This window comes from Hyalella azteca, unplaced genomic scaffold (genome assembly GCF_000764305.2).
Source record: "Hyalella azteca isolate HAZT.00-mixed unplaced genomic scaffold, Hazt_2.0.2 contig12396, whole genome shotgun sequence".
NCBI lineage: Eukaryota > Metazoa > Arthropoda > Malacostraca > Amphipoda > Hyalellidae > Hyalella > Hyalella azteca.
In genome coordinates, this window is record NW_025942356.1 from 50296 (window position 1) to 73467 (window position 23172).

General features: G+C 40.4%; 2 protein-coding genes across 2 annotated transcripts; one reads left to right on the forward strand and one right to left on the reverse strand.

Annotated features, from left to right (window-relative positions):
• Positions 1 to 367: 367 nt before the first annotated feature.
• LOC108681654 lies at positions 368 to 7537 on the forward strand. The gene is made up of 9 exons (XM_018170707.2): positions 368 to 508; positions 1693 to 1772; positions 2412 to 2526; positions 2785 to 2895; positions 3145 to 3315; positions 4059 to 4206; positions 4718 to 4947; positions 6107 to 6208; positions 6825 to 7537. Exons 1-9 carry the CDS (start codon positions 368 to 370, stop codon positions 6900 to 6902), a joined length of 1176 nt encoding a protein of 391 aa, XP_018026196.2. The 3' UTR covers positions 6903 to 7537.
• On the reverse strand, positions 7079 to 22752 carry LOC108681648. The gene is made up of 11 exons (XM_018170701.2): positions 22474 to 22752; positions 17950 to 18091; positions 17477 to 17611; positions 16805 to 16905; positions 16124 to 16229; positions 15978 to 16041; positions 15266 to 15419; positions 14864 to 14904; positions 13397 to 13497; positions 9192 to 9344; positions 7079 to 8973 (listed from the first exon to the last, which is right to left on the reverse strand). The coding sequence occupies exons 1-11, from the start codon at positions 22512 to 22514 to the stop codon at positions 8848 to 8850; spliced, it is 1164 nt and encodes a 387-aa protein (XP_018026190.1). The 5' UTR covers positions 22515 to 22752; the 3' UTR covers positions 7079 to 8847.
• Positions 22753 to 23172: the final 420 nt, after the last annotated feature.

Below are 23172 nucleotides of genomic sequence, written 5' to 3' on the forward strand. Positions count from 1 at the left end.
CTTATAACCTACATACCTTTGGCTATTGTTAGGGTAGAGGTTAGAAATGAAGGTTGCTCAGTACCTAATGATGACAAATGAGCTGCATTGGTGGCATGCTCGGGGCTGAAATTACAAGCTGGTTATCGAGAATGCGTGCCAAGGCTTCATTTGACAAGATGTCACGACATTCACGCCTACACACACGTGATAAGTGCTTCGTGACATGACAAATTCTGCTCAGTAACGCGTCTCAGTAACAAGCGGGCGCTCTATAGTGACGCTCTCTGCTCAGTAACGCGTCTCGGTAACAAGCGCGTCTCGGTAACAACAAAAAATACGTCCATCACCACCACCCATCATCCCCCCAGTGAGGGAAAAGGGGGTCATGCAGCGGCTGTGGGGGCGAGCGGTGGGCGACGCGGGGGCGGCAGCGCCCTTCGTGTACACGGCGGGGGGCGGTAGGGGCGCCGCCCCCACCGTCAACTTGCGGTCCATCGCAACAGTGCAGAGCATCGCAGCCAAGAAGGTGGCTACCACAAAATATAGTGTCTATTTTACAGGATAATTTAGCTGACTTTTATTTACTTATTTTTATTGTGGTGATGTTGCACGAAAACGTCATGCAACATATTTAACATACTTCAACATATTCGACATTATGCAGTATACTTAACACACTTGAACACATTCAAACTCATGAAATGAACTTAACATACTTTAACACATTCAACGTCATGCAACATACTTAACATACTTCAACATATTCAACGTCTTAACATAACATAACATAGTGATGTCGGCGCTGAAGTGTAGGCCTGATGTGGCCTGTCGCCGATTCTTTTCCTTTTCGTGCCTAAATCTCTAATCATGCAATGTACTTAACATACTGCAACATATTCAACAATAAATCACTTCAGAAATGTCATGCATATATATCACTGTAGCGCCACACTGTTATAGACTCACTCACAATAGCAACAATTTCAGCCAAATCATTATAATAAAAGATGCTTTGAGCACCTATTAGACTTAATTAGATGTAATTCAACATATTAGACTTAATTAGATGTAATTCAACATATTAGACTTAATTAGATGTAATTCAACATATTAGACTTAATTAGAAGTAATTCAACATATTAGATTTAATTAGAAGTAATTCAACATACTAGAGTTAATTAGAAGTAATTCAACATACTAGAGTTAATTAGAAGTAATTCAACATATTAGAGTTAATTAGAAGTAATTCAACATATTAGACTTAATTAGAAGTAATTCAACATATTATATTTAATTAGAAGTAATTCAACATACTAGAGTTAATTAGAAGTAATTCTACATATTAGACTTATTTAGAAGTAGTTCAACAAATTAGAGTTAATCAGAAGTAATTCTACATACTAGAGTTATTTAGAAGTGATTCAACATACTAGAGCTAATTAGAAGTAATTCAACATATTAGAGTTGTTTAGAAGTAATTCAACTTATTAGAGTTAATTAGAAGTAATTCAACATATTAGAGTTGTTTAGAAGTAATTCAACTTATTAGACTTAATTAGAAGTAATTCAACATACTAGAGTTAATTAGAAGTAATTCAACATATTAGAGTTGTTTAGAAGTAATTCAACTTATTAGAGTTAATTTGAATTAATTTAACATATTAGAGTTAATTAGAATTAATTCAACCTACATTTGTTATATGTGTCCAGGCGAGCCTACAGGCGCAGGTGATAGCGCAGTACGTGTTCGGCTACGTCACCCTCGCCTACAAGTTCTCTAAGGAGAAAAAGTGAGCGTCGCAGGCTGAACTTTTATTAAATCAATTAATATTAATATATGAACTTTATTAAGTTGATGCCACTTGAGTCGCCATAACATTTATGTCGCCGGTATTCCATATAAACGATCTATTTTATAAAGATAATTTAATCACAACTCTGTAGCGAGATCGAAACCCTTTGTAGTTATTATGTGGCAATTGAACCCTACAAATCCTATAGTTCTGGGCAGTATTATATGGTTTCTAGTGACGAGTGGCGAGTTTAGTGTAGTATCTGTTGAGTGGTGGTGACTGCGTTATTGCCTGTTGAAGTGCAGTAATCAATCCAACTTTAAGGTCACTATCAACACAATACCGGTTGAATTTACTGTTCAATCATCCGTTCATCATTTCCATGATGACACCTGAATCGAGGCAGCCAATATATTTAAAAAGTACACTGTACGCATTGCTTTTTAGCGCATTTTCTCATTTATGGAAAAAAGGCGCTATTGTGCACGTCATGTCCGTCCGTCCGTCTGTCCGTGACTACACGTTTTCGTCGACGAGAAAATGCGCTCTCTGTCACTCACTGCAGTGAGTACTGAGTTATATTTCTTAACATTTCTGATAATTGCTGGTTACGTCAACAACGTTACGTCTCGCCAGGCTCGAGGTGGACGTCTTAGCCGTTACAAAACTGCCGAGGGGCGACGGGCCGTCCACCGTGGACGGGGCGGAATGCGACGTTAAAATCCCGTCCCTGAAGTACGTCGACATCGAGGTGAGGGACGAATTACAATTTCGTAATTAATGTTCATTTCCCCATCAATGGTGTTTACAATTTAACAATTAATGGTGATTACAATTTCGTAATTAATGTTCATTTCACCATCAATGGTGTTTACAATTTAACAATTTATGGTGAATACTATTTCATAATTATTGTTTATTTCACCATCAATGGTGTTTACAATTTAACAATTAATGGTGATTACAATTTCATATTTATTGTTCATTCCACCCTCAATGGCGCCCGTAGGTGTGTCTGCGGCCTCTCAAGGGCCGCGAGCTCCAGCAGAAGGTGAAGAAATTCCGTACCGGCGAGGAGCCGGACGATGACCTGCCCTTCGAACCGGAGTGCTGCTTCCGGGTACTGGGGCACAGCATGGGGCACAGCATGGGGCACAGCATGGGGCACAGCATGGGGCACAGCATGAGGCACAGCATGGGGCACAGCATGGGGCACAGCATGGGGAAGATATTTACGACCAATTCTTAATACACAATAACACTTTTTAATATTTGAGAACAATATTTAATAGTGAAACACAAATAATAATCAATAATTTGTAATATTTAAGAAGAGATTTTAATACATAAGAAGCATTATTGTTCACAGACGAAGAGCTTAGAGGGGAGTGTGCTGGTGCTGTCGGTGCGGCGGCGGCGGGAGCGGCGGGCGGTGGACCACCGTCAGGACCTCGGAAACGCCATCGTCAGGATGTCACGTCAGGACGTTGTCAGCCCGGCGGTCGTCAGGAGGACGCTGCCCTTGCGACACGGAACGATGGTCAGCCATCTGTGGACAGCATCACAAGCACTCAGACAAATGAATGAGTCAAATTTTTCATCTACTGACACTTTATATTATATGTTATATTATTCATGTACTGACACTTTAATCACCTACAGTACGAGCAGTGAACACACGTAGCACTGATACCTTATTTTGCTTGACTAAACTTAGCCAGAATGACCCAAATCGATATTTGGACAATGACCATCTCTTTTCTCTGAGTGCATTGATTGAATTTAATTTCAGGATCGGAACTTTAATGCCCAGATATTATTCATCTCAAATCCACGGTGTCGATTTTGAAATTTCAGTAATCTAAACTAGTAATTACGGGTTACTCTAGTACTGTATAGATTACTGTAATCTATTCTAGAGTAATTGCAGGTCACGCTTATGTAGTATAAATTAAAGGTATCTTTACTAGAGTAATTGCAGGTTAATTTAGTATAGAATCCTATTCTATACTAGACTAGTAGACTTTAGTATAGAATCCTAATCTATACTTTAGTATAGATTAGATCTACTCTATACTTTAGTATAGAATCCAAATCTATACTAGACTAATAGCACGCTACTCTCGTATAGATTACTGGAATCTATTCTACAGTAATCGCACGTTAATCTAGTACAGATTATTGTAATCTATACTAGAGTAATTATAAGGTTAATCTAGTATATATACCAGTAGCACAATAATAACTGAGCACAAGAGCTAACCTCGCATGTGTGGGGTACAGCAACAAGACCTGAAGGGGTCGGTGCTGCTGGAGCTGAAGTGTGGGCACCCCACGGGGGGCGTGGCCGAGCTCGGCCTCAGCGTCCGCCTGCTGCAGTTCGTGGACGTGGCGCCCCTGGGTGTCAGCATCAACATGGTCGACGACAAAGGTCATTACCATTCTTTTTATCAACGCATTTATCTATTTGATGATTTTTTAGCAATTACTACTTCTCTTTTTTTTAATTTTTTATATATTGATATCATTTTATATCATTTATATAATATTAAGTTTACCGCTTTTAAAATTCTTAATAACTTAATACGTAATTTGGAAATGCGGAATAAAAAAATTAACAAATTAATTATAAATGATTAGCCAAATGGACGAAAATTCTTGTAATTGTAGAAGATAAATCAATGAGTGATTAACGATGATGTCCGAATATTAATCAAACGCTTAATTTTTCGAAATAAATGCAATAATATCACCCTTGCAACTTTTCTTAAATGAACGCTCCTCGCAATACTGAGAAATATTTTTATATATTTATTTTGGTTGAATAGGTGAATAATTTGGTTGAAGCGATGAATAATTTTTGTATAAAAATAAATTTTTGAATAAAAATCAATAATAATAACTATAGAACCAACAAATAATAATAACTATTATTCATACAGTTAAGCCAGAGATCAAGATAAGGACTCAGCTGCTGGGGAGCGAAAAGTCAGGCTTGGGGAAGGCTCACGACTTCCCCTGGCTGGGGCTACAGAACAACTCCCGTCGCCTCCCCACCGACCCTGTGGGGGACTTCGGGGGTTGGGGCACCCTGTTCCCCCAGGGTTGCTACACCTCCAAGCTGGTCCCCGAGACCGAACTGAACTCTTATTCGCTGAGCTTTGTTGTTAATGTAAGTTCGTTGTTAGTGTATCCCATTCACTCACGAGAATGATTGGGTCCGACCCTAATCATTCCTATTTAGAGATTGGGTCCTATTTAGAGTCGATTGGGTCCTACCCGATTGGGTCCTATTTAGCGTCGATTGGGTCCTACCCGATTGGGTCCTATTTAGCGTCGATTGGGTCCTACCCGATTGGGTCCTATTTAGCGTCGATTGGGTCCTACCCGATTGGGTCCTATTTAGAGTCGATTGATTGGATTGTCCAACCCTAAGAAAATTTAGAGTCGCCCCAGCTTCTGGTAATCCAAATCAGAAGCTGCCGCGTCTGTAAATTTTCACTGGGGAATAATTATGACAGACTTAATGCACGTGGCACTGAAGCGCAATTTTTACACATGAGCCAAAAAATACATCGCTATATGAACAAAGTTCTACTCATTCCTTTGAGTGAGCCTAACTTTAGAATGACACGGGAGTTATTAGATCAGAAATTTTAACTTGTGGAGCATGATTTGCATGCTGCAAAACCTCAACACTCATTAACTAAATAATTGAGATTATTATTAAGCTCATTACTACAATAATAACGAAATATTTTTAACTGAAAATAAACGTTCGTCTCATTGATGTAAACATTTCTTCGCTAACAGCGAGCATGAATTGGGCTTCGGTTTCCCTTGAAGTTCTTATTCTATGTTATCAGAAACGTGTAATTCGATACAATATTTTAATTTAAATCTAATGTAAGCTAACCATAAACCAAATATTCCCAATATTGGATCATTTGATCCAATTTTGAGGTGCACACTCATTTCCGCAGCTATATAAACTTTTTCATAACTTAATATGAAACTTTTGCACTTCTTCCCGCCGTTTCAATTTTGAAAAAAACGTTCGGTAAAATCCAATGTAATGTTACAATTAAGCTAAACCTAATAAGAAAATAATAATTACTGCAAGTTTGTTTCCGTAACAATGTAGGTAATTAAAAATGAAATTAAGTATATTTTACGGTCGTAACAATGTAGGTAATTAAAAATGAAATTAAGTATATTTTACGGTCATAACAATGTAGGTAATTAAAAATGAAATTAAGTATATTTCACGGTCATAACAATGTAGGTAATTAAAAATGAAATTAAGTATATTTATTCACAATTTACGGCAGGTTTACGGCCGTAACAACGTCGGCGCGGCGGCCAAGAAAGAAGTGTTGCTGGGCGCCGTGGTGCTCGGCCCTGAACTGCGCTGCTCGTCTGGGACAACTGACGTGAGTAGTGACGTGTACCTGCCCGTCGTGACGTGTACCTGCCCGTCGTGACGTGTACCTGCCCGTCGTGACGTGTACCTGCCCGTCGTGACGTGTACCTGCCCGTNATTAATATCCTGGTGTCGTCCGCGAATGACGATGCAGTGGCGTGGTTCACTGCCACATCTATGTCGGCGATGTGGATGAGGAAAAGGATTGGGCCGAGTACCGTTCCCTGTGGTACTCCACTCTTCACCTTAGCCACGCTCGATCTCGAGCCTCCAACAACTACAGCTTGTAGTCTTTCTGTTAGGAAGCTGTGGATCCATGCCAGCAATTCACCTCCGACTCCCAGCAGTCTTAATTTTCTGAAGAGCACTCCATGGTCAACTTTTTCAAACGCTTTCGCGAAGTGTGAATACACCACGTCCACCCCGGCTCCCTCCTTCAATTTGGCCATAATTTGGTGGTGACGTAATACCGCTTCGTTTTTGATGTACTTGAAGAAAATTAATGTAAAGTCTAATTGTTATTCACAGAAATAAATATTTTGATGGCGTAATCATTATGATGCTACAACACGAGGTAAGGAGGGGGGGAAGAGAAGATATAATAACGAGCGTTTTCTTTTCCCCAGGACGGCAGCCTCACGCAGTGGGGAGAAGCGCTAACCAAACGCACTGCAGTGGAGCAACTGCACAGACTGCACCTCTGAACACTGCACGGCCTGCACCTCAGAACACTGCACCTCTGAACACTGCACGGACTGCACCTCTAAACACTGCACTTCTGAACACTGCACGGACTGCACCTCTGAACACTGCACTGTAACAACTGCATACACTGCACATCAGGATGGCATGTGTCGCAGTTAAAGGAAAAGGAAACAAATTCGACGAGTAGCTTTAATGTTACGAAGGCCCTGCGTGGGCACAACAGATGTACTTATAGTACAAATGCACTGTAATATATAATACAATTGTCTGCATAACATATCAAATAATTTACAATTCAGGTAGGAATAGCATTAGAATTGAGGGTTCAACACGAAACGTTATAGAGGTCTTATATTTCCAAGATTTATTTATGTATAATAATTTATATAACAATTGTTTCGTACTGCAAGTAATGATAGGTTAGGTTATATCAGTTTAGTAAGTATAACTGCCTGATATATTTATAGCCGTAGGCATTTTGAAAATATCTAAGATGCAAATTCGTGCAATTTTTCATTTAAGTGTTTATATATAGTTGCCCTATTGTGGATATAAATATTTAATTATTAATGGTACGAGCTTTCTCTTGATAAGGTCAATGGATAAAAGGTTTTTATAGTAAAACTGACATTTCTGAAGGATTTATTGACCCACTTCAGAGCTTGACTCACTTGCAATCCATAATCCTCATGTACGGATATCACAAAAAATTCTCCGTACGAATAGCACTAAAACGACACATTTACCTCTCACTAACACTACAAACTCTTGTATTTGTACAACATTTTACTTTACTATACAAACATACGAGACCGACGTACATTGCAGAACAATGTTCTTAACGAACTACATTCGTGTATAGAAACGTCGCTGTGTTCGTGCAAACTTAAAGTTTAAATAAACATTAACGTAAATTGCATGTCTTGTTCCAGTTATACATGTGTTCTTTAGGTGACATGAGCACACATACGTGTGACACATGTGTGAACTGGTGGCATGTGTGAACTGGTGGCATGTGTGAACTGGTGGCATGTGTGAACTGGTGGCATGTGTGAACTGGTGGCATGTGTGAACTGTGTGACCAGAAAACAACAAGCGGCAGGACAATAACTGTTCTCGTATAATATTCAAGAACAGTTTCTCAAAGCGAAGTTTTGGTATTGTAATACAGTATTACAGTATGTAATATTGTAATACTGTATTCCAATACCAAGAACTGGTATTGGAATACAGTATTGTTGTGTACAGTGCAGTAACATATATTGTTGTGTACAGTGCAGTTAGTGGTCGCATCTGCCAGTCCTTACCCAAAATAAACTAAATTTATGACAGAAAATATACGCAAGTTTTGACCCGCGCTTCAAACACAAATTCTGTTCCCTTGACACAACAATGTTGGGTTGTAGTGGGTTGAACGTCGCACAAAGTTGTAGTGGGTTGAACGTCGCACAAAGTTGTAGTGAATTGAACATCGCACAAAGTTGTAGTGGGTTGAACATCGCACAAAGTTGTAGTGGGTTGAACATCGCACAAAGTTGTAGTGGGCAGAACATCGCTAAGTCGTCATCGGGTTAACCTCTAAACTTCAATTGAATCAAACGTAAAAAAACGTTATTTTACCGTCAAATTTACGTGTGCAACGGATTCTGATAGGGATTAAACGAGCAACTTTCCTCATTGCCCAAACATTTGCATGATAACTTAGTATTACTGATGAAAATACGGCGCACTTTCTTGCCATTAGACAAGATAAGATTCATCAATACATGCAAATTTCATCAATAAGATTCATCAATGAATGCAAATTCATCGTCAACATTTCCAGCCGCGCGTGACGACCGAATGAGTATATTCACTCATCAAAACATTACTCATTCAAAGATTATTCTCATAACATTAATGCTCCATGAATGAAACATAACTCCCCAACCCCGGGGTTGTGGTTCACTCCTCATCCTCTTCCTCGGGGAATTCCAATATGGCGCGTCCCAGGATTTGCCCCTTGCCGATTTTTGCGATGGCTTCGTTGGCGCAATCCGCGGGGAAGATGTGGTGGGGAGGAGGCTCGATCTGCACGATAATCAGGGGGATTAGTGGTGGGGAGGAGGCTCGATCTGCACGATAATCAGGGGGATTAGTGGTGGGGAGGAGGCCCTCACCGCGTTGGTGGACACCAGATGGACACCAGCAGCAGCACTCACCGCGTTGGTGGACATCAGATGGACACCAGCACCAGCAGCACTCACCGCGTTGGTGGACATCAGATGGACACCAGCAGCAGTACTCACCGCGTTGGTGGACACCAGATGGACAAGTTCCTTGAGCTGGTCCAGACTGCCCAGCTGGACGGCCAGCAGCTGGTGGTCGCTGCTCTGGGCCTCCTTCGTGTAGCGCGCCAGGAAGCTCTCCGCGTGCTCCGCTGACACCAGGATCACGCCGCCCTGCAAGTGTTGTTATTATCAACGGTCATGTTTTGTGTACATTGTTTAAATTGTAATATTATTGATCAAATTTTATTGTTATTGGTAAATTGTTGTTGTTATTGATCAAATTTTGTTGTTATTGGTAAATTGGTGTTATTGGTCAATTTTATTGTTATTGATCAAATTTTGTTGTTTTGTTATTGGTCAATTTTATTGTTATTAGTCAATTTTATTGTTATTGGTCAAATTTGATTAATATCGATTAATTTTTTAAATAAATGGTCAAATGGCCTTTCGTTACGGGCGATATATACGGCGCATTTTGGTATATAATGTGATCAACCATGCGGGCACATGGTTTATCTTGATTAAATCCTTAAGATCAGCTACAAATTATTGTTGGAATTTTAAGCTAGCAAATAGACAATCGATAAGTTCAGGTATATAATAAATGTCTGTGTCTATATATTCATTATAATAAATGAAAAAATGTTTATATAATAGAAAAATGAGACATAAATAATTGGTCACAAGAAAACAAAATAAGATGACTTGATAAAGGAGAACCAGAAGGCCGGAGAGAATAAGAAGAAGACAGGCAGAAAGAAGGAACACTTTATGGAGAAGGAAAAAGCAAAGGAATCATAATAAGAAGTTTAGGGAGGATGAAGAAGGCCAGGCAAAAAGAAGGCAGGGGGGGAGAAGGCAGGGGGGAGGGAGGTCATGAAAATAAAGTCCGATATGAAGAGAAGAGTAAGGCAATGAGAAGAAGGCAGATAATAAGAAGGCAGGTAATAAGAAGAAGGCAGGTAATAAGAAGAAGGCAGGTACGGTAATGTAGATGAAGGCAGATAATAAGAAGAAAGCAGGTAATAAGAAGAAGGCAGGTAATAAGAAGGCAGGTAATAAGAAGAAGGCAGGTAAGAAGAAGAAGGCAGGTAATAAGAAGGCAGGTAATAAGAAGAAGTGCAGAGCATCGCAGCCAAGAAGGTGGCTACCGCCAGATAATATTTCCTGTTTTACACTATAATTTAAGAGAGTTTTCCTTAATTATTTTAATTGTGCTGAAATTGAACTAAAACCTCATGCAAAATACTTAACATGCTTCAACACATTCAACATCATGCTCAACAACAACATGCTTAACATACTTCAACACATTCAACATCGTGCTCAACAACAACATGCTTAACATGCTTCAACACATTCAACATCGTGCTCAACAACAACATGCTTAACATACTTCAACACATTCAACATTATGCAACATACTTGACATACTTTAATACATTCAACAATGAATGAGTTGAGAAATGCCATGCATGTATATATATCACTGCAGCGCCCCCACTGATGTATAGGCTCACTCATTCCAACCACAATAGCAACAACTTCAACAAAATCATTATAATAAAAGGCATTTTGAACACCTATACTAGACTGAATTAAAACTAATTCAACCTACTACAGTTAATTATAAGTCAGTCAACCTAGTAGGGTTATTGGAAGTAATTCAACCTACTAGCGTAATTAGAAGTAAGTCAATCTAATAGAGTTATTAGAAGAAATCCAATCTACTACAGTTTAATTATAAGTAATTCAACTTAATATAGTCGTCTGTTTTCCAGGCGAGCCTACAGGCGCAGGTGATAGCGCAGTACGTGTTCGGCTACGTCACCTTCGCCTACAAGTTCTCTAAGGAAAAAAAGTGAGCATCGCAGTCTGAACTTTTGTAATGTCAATGCCATTTGAGTCGCTATACCACTTATGTCGCCGGCCTTCGTTATAAACTATTTTATAAAGATAAATGAATCTATTATATGGCAATTGGACCCTAAAAATCTATAGTACTGATAAGTAATATATTGTTTATATTGACGAGTGGCCAGTTTAGTGTAGTATCTGCTGAGTGGCGACTGGCGACTGAGTCTTAACCTGTTGAAGTGCAGTAATCAATTCAAATTTAAGGTCACTATCAACACAATACCCGTTGAATTTACTGTTCAATCATCCGTTCATCATTTCCATGATGACACCTAAATCAATGCAGCCAATATATTTAAAAAGGACATTGTAGCACATCATTTTTTTAATATTTCCGATATTTGGAATCGATGTAGCCAATATATTTAAAAATAACACTGTAGCACACAATTTTTTTTAATATTTCTGATATTTGGAATCGATGCAGCAAATATATTTAAAAATAACCCTGAACCCATATTTTTTTAATATTTCCGATACATGATCGTTACGTTACAACGTTAATTACGTCTCGCCAGGCTCGAGGTGGACGTGTTAGCGGTCACAAAACTGGCGAGGGGCGACGTCCTGTCCACCGTGGACGGGGCGGGACACCGGGGGACGGGGGACGGGACGGGACACGACCTGTCTCTTATACACATCTAGATGTGTATAAGAGACAGTGGCAGACAATACGTGCACGTATCCATAGCAGACAATACGTGCACGTATCCATAGCAGACAATACGTGCACGTATCCATAGCAGACAATACGTGCACATATCCATAACAGACAATACGTGCACGTATCCATGGCAGACAATACGTGCACGTATCCGTGGCAGACAATACGTGCACGTATCCATAGCAGACAATACGTGCACGTATCCATAGCAGACAATACGTGCACGTATCCATAGCAGACAATACGTGCACATATCCATAACAGACAATACGTGCACGTATCCATGGCAGACAATACGTGCACGTATCCATAGCAGACAATACGTGCACGAATCCTAAGCAGACAATACGTGCACGTATACAAAGCAGACAATACGTCCACGAATCCTAAGCAGACAATACGTGCACGTATACAAAGCAGACAATACGTGCACGTATCTATAGCAGACAATACGTGCACGTATACAAAATCTACAATAAGTTCGCGGAACCCAACATTGATAATGGTCTTCTGCCTCACTCATTTAAAAATGCCCGCATTTTAAAGCTGATTTAAATGTATAAATTTTAATAGAACTTCAAGACGTGAAACTGATAAAGACTAGATAAGATTGTGTCAGACATCAGCTTGTCATCATGCCGACAGTTTAAGTCTTCAATACAGCATTTCTTTTAGATACGTTATATGCCAGTGTAGCTTTGGTTCTCTCGTATGAATCGCGTATATTTGTCAGAGGGGACGAACAATTATATTGTTTGAATATAGTGTAAAGTTTGTAATGAAATAAGGAACGGCAAATTTTTAAAAGTGTACCAGTGATTTTTATCATTGGCCGAAAGACGAACAAGGACAAAATTCAATAAAGGAAAATTGAGAAAATTTCCTGCCTTAATCTATGCATAATAATAAATTTATAAGAAACAAAAAGTATTTGCAGTATTCATAATAATAACCTTAATTTTAGACCCAATTTATATGAATCCTTATAAATATAATTCTATGGTGAAAATTTAAATTACCGCTGACTATTCGGAAGGTTATTGAGTCACTATAAAATTGGACACTTTTTAATTTTTCTTTCGTGATTTTTTCATACCTTATACTTTTCGCATTGATGGAAAGTTTGTCCGTTCTCTTGCGCTCTTCCGACAAATTATGTTTCCAAGAAAGCCTCTAATGATAAAGTTTCTAAGTGAAATATTTAATTTGAATCGTTAAACCTAAAGAATTTCCCCCCTTAACCTTCAGTAGGACAATAACGATCACCGTGTCACAAACAACAGCTGTTGCTCACAATCCCAAAATGACCTCGTAGCATTAAAATCACTTGATTGCTTAAATCGCAAGTTTATCAAGAATTTCAATGCAAATAAACTGCTTAAAAATTGACAATTTTTAGAGAATGAATTCATTCCTAAGAAATGGTGATTTTTTTCGGAGCTCATGGCAATCGTATACGCACTGCTGCATTAAAATAATAGTTATAGAAAATCATCTATTTCCCAATCAAAGTTTGATGTGATATAATAAAAAATTATATTATTATTTCGCTGGTAAATTGCAACACGCGATCCCTGACAAGGCTGAACTAGCCTGCTAGTATTGCACTAGTCTAAATTACTGCCCACACTGCACCACAAACCCCCATCACCACAATGTGGTCCTCGGTTCTCTCCTGCTGTAGCGACTGCTCCCTGTGGTCCCAGCCCTCGAGCCTCCGCAGCCAACTGCACGATGTCCACACTGTGGGGGGAGGGGGGTCAGTGGGGGGGGCACACACTGTGCAACATATATCACTACTGACATATATGTCAGGTGCTAAGCGTCTCATTCCAATTATATTATAAGTTTAGAGCATCTGTGATTGATGTGCAATATTCGCTAGACGCGGAAGAGTTTGATGAAACACTAGATACTGAGTCAACATCAACATCACGTGAGCAAGACCGCAATCATCTCTACGCATTGCCCTCCAGTTATCCATCTCGCAAGATTTTCTGAACTTTGAGATTGTTTGAGTTATTTTCCCAGTTCAAAATTTTCCTATTGACTCAAATTTACGCGTATCATGTACTTATTCCAACAAAATATCAGTATTCAATGCTGCCTGTGACTTTAAAATGAATGTTATGTCGTCACTTGTCACATTCAAAAACCTGCATTTTGATCAACCAACTTCATCTGAAGAATATTGTTCGATCCTGAAAATTTAAATCAAAGAATTCTCTGGTCATCAAACACCCGTGTTTAAACAAGCTTATTCTGTCATCTAATACAAAATGTATGTTTTAGATGGCAGAATTTGCTGATTTATACGCGTGCGATTAGTGACCAGAGAATTCGCTATTTAAATGATCAGAGGGTCAAACAATTCTTCAGATGACGTTGGTAGATCGAAAGGCAAGTTTCAGGAAGTAGGTTTAGTTTATTATCGACGTTTCGAATGCAACAAACACTCACTTTCAGCCATAAATATTGAAATTTTAAGAAGAGACAATAAATATTATTATCAAACACAAGAAGCCATAAATATTGAAATTTTGGTAGACATAAGTACATAATATATGTAAATAGGATACTACAGTAAAATTTTTTAAAACCACAAAATCACTCTGGAAACTCAGAAAATTTTACTGTTCTATCCTATTTACGTATATTATGTACTTGATTATGTCTACCAAAATTTCAATATTTATTGCTTCATGTAATTTGAAAATGAGTGTTTGTTGCATTCGAAACGTCGATAATAAACTAAAACAGTAAAACTACTTCCTGAAACTTGCCTTTCGATCTACCAACGTCATCTGAAGAATTGTCATACTCTGACAATTTATACAGCCCGACGCAAAAGGTTAGCCCCACCCATTTAAAACATCATAACACATCGAGTTTTGCGAGTTTTATTGTGCAAATGGTGGCAAACGAATCGTCTTGGTCTCAGTAATCAAAATACAATAGACTGTAGTGAAAATGTAATTAGTAACGGAGAAAATGAAAAACACATGTTTTTGCACCGACGCAAAAGGTTAGCCCCACTTTGTACACTTTGACATTTTAAGCAAAACAAAACATATGTCAGCTGCAAAACTAAAAGTTATTTACCNGGCACAGCATATATTGCGGTCCTCGGACCACTGCACGATGTCCACACTGTGGGGGGAGGGGGGTCAGTGGGACATGTATTGCGGTATTTAAATCGATTAATTCTCTGGTCATTAAACTCCCGTGTTTAATCAAGCTTATTCTGCCATCTAGTACTAAATATAAATATGTTTGATATGACCATTCATCCCCATTATGACCCCACACATTGGGAGTTAGTGGTTCTCAGTGGGGAACACAGTGGGGTTGGAACGACCCCACTAACCCCAATGGGGTTGGATCAATCCCACTAACACCAGTGGGTCTATAATGACCTCACTAACCCCAGTGGTGTTGGAATTACCCCACTAACCCCAAGAGGTTAAGGTGACCCCACTACCCCCAGTGGGGTTAGGGCGACCCCACTAACCCCAGCTCGCGGCTGAGAATGGAGATGCCCTCGTCCCGCAGGCAGGCGACGGTGATCTTGATGTGGTCCTCCTTGGCGGGCCAGAAGTACCGCACGATACGCAGTGCCCACAGCGCCAGCCCGCCCGTGCCCACCAGCAGCACACTGCATGTCCCTGCGCAGTGGGCCACAGCACGTTAGCACGCAGTGGGGAGGTTGGGGTTGGGGTTAGGAGACGGGGAAAGAAAGGGGTTGAATAAAGTAGTAAACAGAACTCGTAAAAATGGGTGCATTGAGATAAGAATTGGGAATACAAATGCTCTTAGTCACGGCCTGCTCTGATTAATGTACGATTTATCGGCATCAACTAGCGAGGAATTTACAGGCCAATTCGATGAAAGCCGCAGGCTTTGCCGAAGTTATAAATTTATAAACATCTAGCACATAAATTTACTTCTATTAGCTGCTTAAATAATGCTGAATGCATCTTACAAAAGTTTCCTTTTAGATTAATTCACCCCAAAAGCTTGTTTATTCGGAGCAAACTTACGGGCAACTGGACCATGGCCCATATCTCCTTTGGATTGGGAATTTATCTTGGACATCCCTTGACTCACCCTTGACTCACCTGCCTCACCCTTGTTCTTGATCACCTCTCGACTCACCTGCCTCACCCTAGTTCTTGATGACCTCTTGACTCACCTGCCTCACCCTTGATCACCCCTTGACTCACCTGCCTCACCCTTGTTCTTGATCACCTCTTGAACAGCTTCACGCGCCCTGAACACGGTGTTCATGTTCACCCCTTGACTCACCTGCCTCACCCTTGTTCTTGATCACCTCTTGAACAGCTTCACGCGCCCTGAACACAGTATTCATGGCCCAGAGCGCCCCTGAAGGCAGCATGGCAGCGACGCTCAGGCTCATCGAGTCAGGGATCTTGACGAGGAACTTGATCTCTGGTACTGCGATGTACTCCCCGTACCTGCACGTACGTTATTTTATACAACAACATTTTGCAACTTTTTCTTTTAACATAGTTATATTATATTTCATATATAGGTACCTACCTATTTTATATATTTTATTGGGGAGGTAACCATGGAACGAGGGATTTTTTGTTATCCAGATAGTATTTTATTTTATATATTTTATAAAACAACATTTTGCAACTTTTTATTATAAACATCATAGTTATATTATATAGTCATGTATATGCAGTACAGTATAAAGTTATAAACAACATTTTTGCAACAACTGGAATAATTAATTCAGTTTCGGTCAGTTCTTGATATTTAATAATATAGATTGTTTACTGAAAAGTTAACTTAGGAAGCGGACGAAGTACTAGAACTGCTGTAAAAAATCGTACTAAAAAAACTGAAATAATAGATTATATACTGAAAAGTTGACTTAGGAAGCATGACGAAGTAAAATTGCCGAGAAAAATCATACTAAAAAATAATTAAAATATAAGATCATTGACGAAGTATACTAGAATTGCTGAAAAAAAAAATAACTAAATTAATTTGGGGGTACTTGACAGGGGGTCAGACGTACCCCGGGGGGTGCCCTTCATAAGGGTACACGATCACACGGTCCCCCACACGGATGTCCGTGTCCCCCACACCCGTGCCCACGGCGTCCACGGTGCCCGCGACCTGCGGGAGGATGGCATGAGTATCCTATAGTGGGGGGCATGAGTATCCTCGTGTTCCACGTGCCTTATACCCCGGGGTGCCCCACGTACCTCACACCCCACGTACCTCACACCCCACGTACCTCACACCCCACGTACCTCACACCCCACGTACCTCATACCCCACGTACCTCATACCCCACGTACCTCATAAACCACGTAACTCATACCCCACGTACCTCACACCCCACGTACCTCATACCCCACGTACCTCATACCCCACGCACCTCGCACCCCACGTACTCATACCCCACGTACCTCATACCCCACGTACCTCATACCCCACGTACTCATACCCCACGTACCTCACTCCCCACGTACCTCATACCCCACGTACCTCACACCCCAAGTACCTCATACCCCACGTACCTCATACCCCACGTACCTCACACCCCACGTACCTCATACCCAGGGATGCCCCACGTACCTCATACCCCACGTACCTCACACCCCAAGTACCTCATACCCCACGTACCTCACACCCCACGTACCTCATACCCAGGGATGCCCCACGTACCTCATACCCCACGTACCTCATACCCCGGGAAGAGCGAGGTGTCCCTGACGCTCTGGTGTAGGGGGGACCCCAGGGCGAGGGCGTCGAGGCTTTTGAGGCTCGCGCTGGACGAGGCCGAGCGCAGGCGATAACACACACCAGCGTTACGGACCTGACCATGACAAGCCAGTGATAAAATGTTACGTAGTACTATGCTCATATTTAATATTGCTGAAATGGGTATTTAATAATCATGGATATTAAACGCAGAGCGCAGGCGATTCAATGGACTTTGTCCAAACACATGCCGAGCCCAGGCGATAACACACGCCCGAGTTACGAACCTGGGCCTATACTTTCAAAACTGGCTAAGTGAACGTAAGTACTTACGCTCTATTTTCTTGCCTATGATTGGTGGATTTTGCTTGAAAAGCCGTCAATGATTGGCTGATGAACTTACGATCTCTTAACTTTTTTTGTNGCCTTGACACGTGCCCTGCCTTGACCCACCTTGACACGTGCCCCCAGCTCGGGCACGTCGGGCATGGGCTCGTCGAAGTTAAAGATGCACTCCTTGAGCTTGTGGGAGGGCGACTCGATGCTCACTTGCTTCATGAGGCGCGCCATGTCGTCGCTCTCGCCCACCGAGTCTCTGCAAAAAATAACAATAAAAACATCATTTAATATATATTTTAATATAATGAACAACATCCATCGTTAAATGGACTGATTTATTAATGTTACGTATCTAATATTGACGATCCGCCAGCTGCGTTCTAAAGAACAATAACATTTATAATAACGTATAATGTGCATTTATAATCGAATACAATGATTAACATCAGTCATTTCTTACATTCAACTAATTAATATCATGTATTTTTTAAAATAATCATCTGCCGGCAGTGGAAAAATGCGGTCGGACCGCAATAAACATTAATAATAAAAAAAATTCTGCAAAGACTAGCAGTTACATTCATCAGCAAGTGTATGTAGGTAATTAAATATAATTGATACAATGAACAATTACCGTCTACTGGAATGACTTTTGGCCAATTGAAAATATTTGATTCTCATTCGATTTATTCGGTGAAAATAATGTCAACATATGCCCAAGTCAAAATAAAATTTTTGAAATTTTCTAGCAAGCAAATTTCACAGGTTGTTTCGTCACTGCAATTTCAAAAGTTCGTCAGAAGCGAGTGTTATTCAAGCGCGTATAACAAGTGGGCCGTGACGGCGCGTTATCAGTAGCTGATAAGCAGGGAGGTAACACGACCGGCTTATCGGTAGCGCTGATAACGTCGCTGCTTCTAGTGTTTTGTTTGAAGGAGAAATTTCGTGAGGAGGATAAGGTGCGTGACTAATATGACCTCGAATTTTAATATTGATAAAAACATCAGGACTTCAAAACCAATGAACAATATCGATCATGTGACGAGTAGACATATTTCAAGCAAGCTATAAACATGAAGGATATAACACTTGAAATACGAAGGGAAAACAAGAGAAAGACCAAATGTACTTATATACCGTACGAAAAGCAAAACCCTTAAGCGATAAAATCAAGGTATATATAACAGAGAAGAGTGCCGACGGTGGAAAATGGACATATCCAAATTAAACTGATTACAAACTAATTAAAGATAATACAGAAACCGTTAGCAAGATATACATGTATGAACAACTATCAATTCCAAAAACAGTTGTTCGGGACTGATAATAATCCCTGCAATTTTGAAATACCGTTGTCCCTAATCCCGATAAGAGTATTGAAGATTTGAAGATTAAGACTATCGTATGTACGGCAGTGGTGGGCACATTTCCGCTAATCCGCTAATCAGCGAAGCTAACTTTTTCCTTATCGGATTAGCTTTTTCAGAAAACTTTGAAAACCATCAGCGGTCCAATTATCTTCCGATAAATTTCCAATTAGTCCCGCTAACTGGCAGTCCGTTAAAAATGTTTAAAAATATCTTGTGATAGAAAATTCAGGTGTTAATATTTAGTGCTAAGTATCGTTAGCTGTGTGCCACACTGATGGCTGACTAAGTCAAAATACAGTATGTACGTCAACCAATATCGTCTTGTGTTACTGCCACATAATGTAGTACGTAACACAAGACGTGATTGGTTGACGCAGCACATGTGTTATAATTCTGCAGTTAGTTCACGTAACACGTTACAGCCTTACAGTGTAAGAAGGGACGACAAGGTACCTTTTCATAAACATGTCAATTTACCGAGTCTACAAGTTTTTGCAATGGATCACGAAAAGGTTTAGCATCACGAAAGGATTTTGACCCCTTCTAGAAGACAAAGAGAGCCAGCTGGCAGCTGCCTTCCACTCTAAGTTTCGCCTCTTCTGGCTGGAGAAGCATAATATAGCGGTTCCAGTGTTTACTAGGCCGTAGGCCTATCGCCGATTCTTAACATTGCAGAACATCCACAGCTTGTTGCGGTCTTGAACTTGCAACTCACTTCTTCAAATTTTCTATGCTTAACCGCCCGGGCTCCTCGCCGATTCTGACCAGAAACTGGCGCACAGAGCTGGGATCGAACCCGCACCTCTCTGTTCCAATCTTGGTACTCTGAACCTGAAAACTGGGCCGCCCTGCCCTGTTCCTTTATATACCTGTAGTATAGCCTCGTTCGTTTCAAAGAAACACAGCCTTGAAAAACAGCTCACACTTAGTTTCAATTATTAGACATGCGGAAATTAGGCATACGTAAAATGTTAATTAAGAAAAATTTTGGGGGCGTTTATGAGTGATCACGAATTATAATCATTCTTGCATTACAATATTCGATATCAGGAATTTTTTGAGGAACAAAGAACATGAGCGACCTATGAAAATCTAACTGTAATCGATAGTCGATGCTAACGTGGCGATATTCACCAGCTCAATGAGGGCAACAATCGGGAATGCGCACAGACACCTACGTGTAGACACCACCAAATTTGTGCGCCAGTTAGCCTTGAAAGGAACGCCTAGCATATTTCCGGATGACCACCAATCAGCCGCGGATTAAGCTATCCGTCGGTAACCTGCCCGTAACACCATCTTGTATTAAATATTAGGAGCTTTACACCACCATATTCTGAAGCGAATAGCCCAGAGAGTAATGGTTGTCCACCACTGAACATTGCATCGAATTCATCACTTCATACCCTGACTTTAGCTCGAANACCGTCGTAAGTGCTGCGACCGTCGTAAGTGCTGCGACCGTCGTAAGTGCTGCGGTGGTCGTAAGTGCTGCGGTGGTCGTAAGTGCTGCAGCCGTCGTAAGTGCTGCGACCGTCGTAAGTGCTGCGACCGTCGTAAGTGCTGCGACCGTCGTAAGGAATACGACCATTATAAATGCTGAGACAGTAGTAAGGGATACGTAAATCAGTCGTAAATTCAATTTTTTCCATTGAAACGTTTCCTCCTCCCCACATTTATCTCGACCAAGCCGCAAAGTTCCCCTAAATTGCAGGTCTCGATTAAATTATTCCCGGGCGTGGCTACCATCATTTTGCCCCTTTTTAGCGCATTTTCTCATTTATGGAAAAAATGCACAATTGTTTCAAAATTGGGAAGACATTCCCTTTCTCTGGTGTCCCCGCACCAAAGTTGTTTTGACTCCCCTCCCTCCCCCCGATCCAGTGCCGGATCCAATGAACCGAAATCCACATTTTGATAGGTTTTACTGTGGCTTATAGGCCGCACTTATCATTGCTTCACTCAAAAAAAGAAAGGCGATATTGTCCGAATACGTGAATAGCGACTCACTTTCATGCTTACGGTTTAAACAAAGAGCGGCCGTAGCACTGTATACGCCCTTCTGCCGGGCCAAACTGGGTCAGGATGACCTACCCAAGCTTAAAAATATAATTATTTTTTGGGCAGAACCCACTTATTTCTCTGACTGTAAGCTTCGTAATGTGAGTCAGCGAACGAAAGCGAACCTTCCCATTCAGTAGTCGTGCCTTCCCATTCAGTAGTCGTGCCTTCACATTCAGTAGTCGTGCCTTCCCATTCAGTAGTCGTGCCTTCCCATTCAGTAGTCGTGCCTTCACATTCAGTAGTCGTGCCTTCACATTCAGTAGTCGTGCCTTCACATTCAGTAGTCGTGCCTTCCCATTCAGTAGTCGTGCCTTTACATTCAGTAGTCGTGCCTTTACATTCAGTAGTCGTGCCTTCCCATTCAGTAGTCGTGCCTTTACATTCAGTAGTCGTGCCTTTACATTCAGTAGTCGTGCCTTCACATTCAGTAGTCGTGCCTTCACATTCAGTAGTCGTGCCTTCCCATTCATTAGTCGTGCCTTCACATTCAGTAGTCGTGCCTTCACATTCATTAGTCGTGCCTTCACATTCAGTAGTCGTGCCTTCACATTCATTACAAGGCAAGTCAGCCGCGCTCAGTCATGTTGCACAAACATCGAATCCAGGTCACAGATTATTAAACGCAGCTTATGTTATTGATATCCCATGCCAATTAATTATTTTAGAATCTAAAATAAATTAAAAATTCAAAATTTAGATTATAATAATCATTAAGCTGTTATTAAATTTAATCATTATGATTAAATGCAGTTTAAGAATTTGAGCTGCAGCTGCCTTTTACAGTATTTATTGAGGCTAGCAACAAGACGAAGTATTTATATCCACATATCATAGTAGTTAGGCTTTTAAAGTATTGCAAACACTTCATCACCCCACACATAAAGAAAAAAATTAAGCTGATCGTAAGCTCATAATAAGAAATAATGCAAAATAGGCAGTTATCATTGATAATCATTCTTGAATGAGGATTATTTAGATTCCGTCTGTCTTAATATTCTGATAATCAATCATGTACACAATTGACTAACTCGTCCTATCAACGGGCGGTTGATAAATACAATAAAAAAGTTGAAATAATTTTGAAATAACCAACTTTCCATGCTGTTTCAATCTCTTTCCATAAGTAGAGAAAGAAGGAAATTAACCGAGGAATAGAAGGGGGAATGAAGTTTAATATAAAAAATAAATATTAGTCCCGACTCACCCGACAGGCGCGGACGTGTTGAGAGGTTCACACAGCGGCATCGCCTTCGAAATTTCAGGCTACGCCTCCAACCAAAAGAACGCTAATTTCCAAAAAACTCACAGCAGAGCCAAAAATCTTATTCAAATTCCGGCTGCGCAACAGTTATTCAGTAATTTTAAGTAGTCCGAGTATAGATTCCGTTTAGAATAAAGTAAATTGAGAAGTTTGGTTGAAAGCTTAACGCACGATTCTTGAAAACGCACTATGCAGTGCTTACAGATTCACGGAACAATTATTCTCTGCGTAATTCACAACAATTAAGAGACTTGCGTCTACAACAGGTGGAATTATTTTGATATAAATATCCACATCTGATGCCATAAGTAAAATCACAATCCCACCAGACATGAGATGTCACCTCGACAAACATGTCGACCCGCCAGGCGTGAGTCCGCGTGACAAGTTAGGTTCTACCTCCGAGTCTCCGACTTCCATGCGGAAGGTTCACGGTGAAAAATACTTAAAATAGAACATCAAATTACATTGCTTGACCAGTAGTATAAACTTGACAGACGACTAAGCAAGTTATGGTGCTTTTAATAATTTAAAAAAGACAATTAAAGGGAAAATTCTATGGAATGAGCCAAGATTTCACGAAACATGTTAGGTTTGGGCGTGACGGATTCCCGATCCGATTACGGAAGAACAGTCCAGACT

Excerpts from the sequence above, each read along its gene's own strand:
- LOC108681654 (XM_018170707.2), top strand. The coding sequence starts at position 368 with ATGCAGCGGCTGTGGGGGCGAGCGGTGGGCGACGCGGGGGCGGCAGCG. Across the intron at positions 2,896-3,144 it reads AACCGGAGTGCTGCTTCCGG|ACGAAGAGCTTAGAGGGGAG; the intron begins GTACTGGGGCAC and ends TATTGTTCACAG. Across the intron at positions 4,207-4,717 it reads CAACATGGTCGACGACAAAG|TTAAGCCAGAGATCAAGATA; the intron begins GTCATTACCATT and ends TTATTCATACAG.
- LOC108681648 (XM_018170701.2), bottom strand. The coding sequence starts at position 22,514 with ATGCCGCTGTGTGAACCTCTCAACACGTCCGCGCCTGTCGG. Across the intron at positions 17,612-17,949 it reads AGCTGGGGGCACGTGTCAAG|GTCCGTAACGCTGGTGTGTG; the intron begins GTGGGTCAAGGC and ends TGTCATGGTCAG. Across the intron at positions 8,974-9,191 it reads ATCTGGTGTCCACCAACGCG|ATCGAGCCTCCTCCCCACCA; the intron begins GTGAGTACTGCT and ends ATTATCGTGCAG.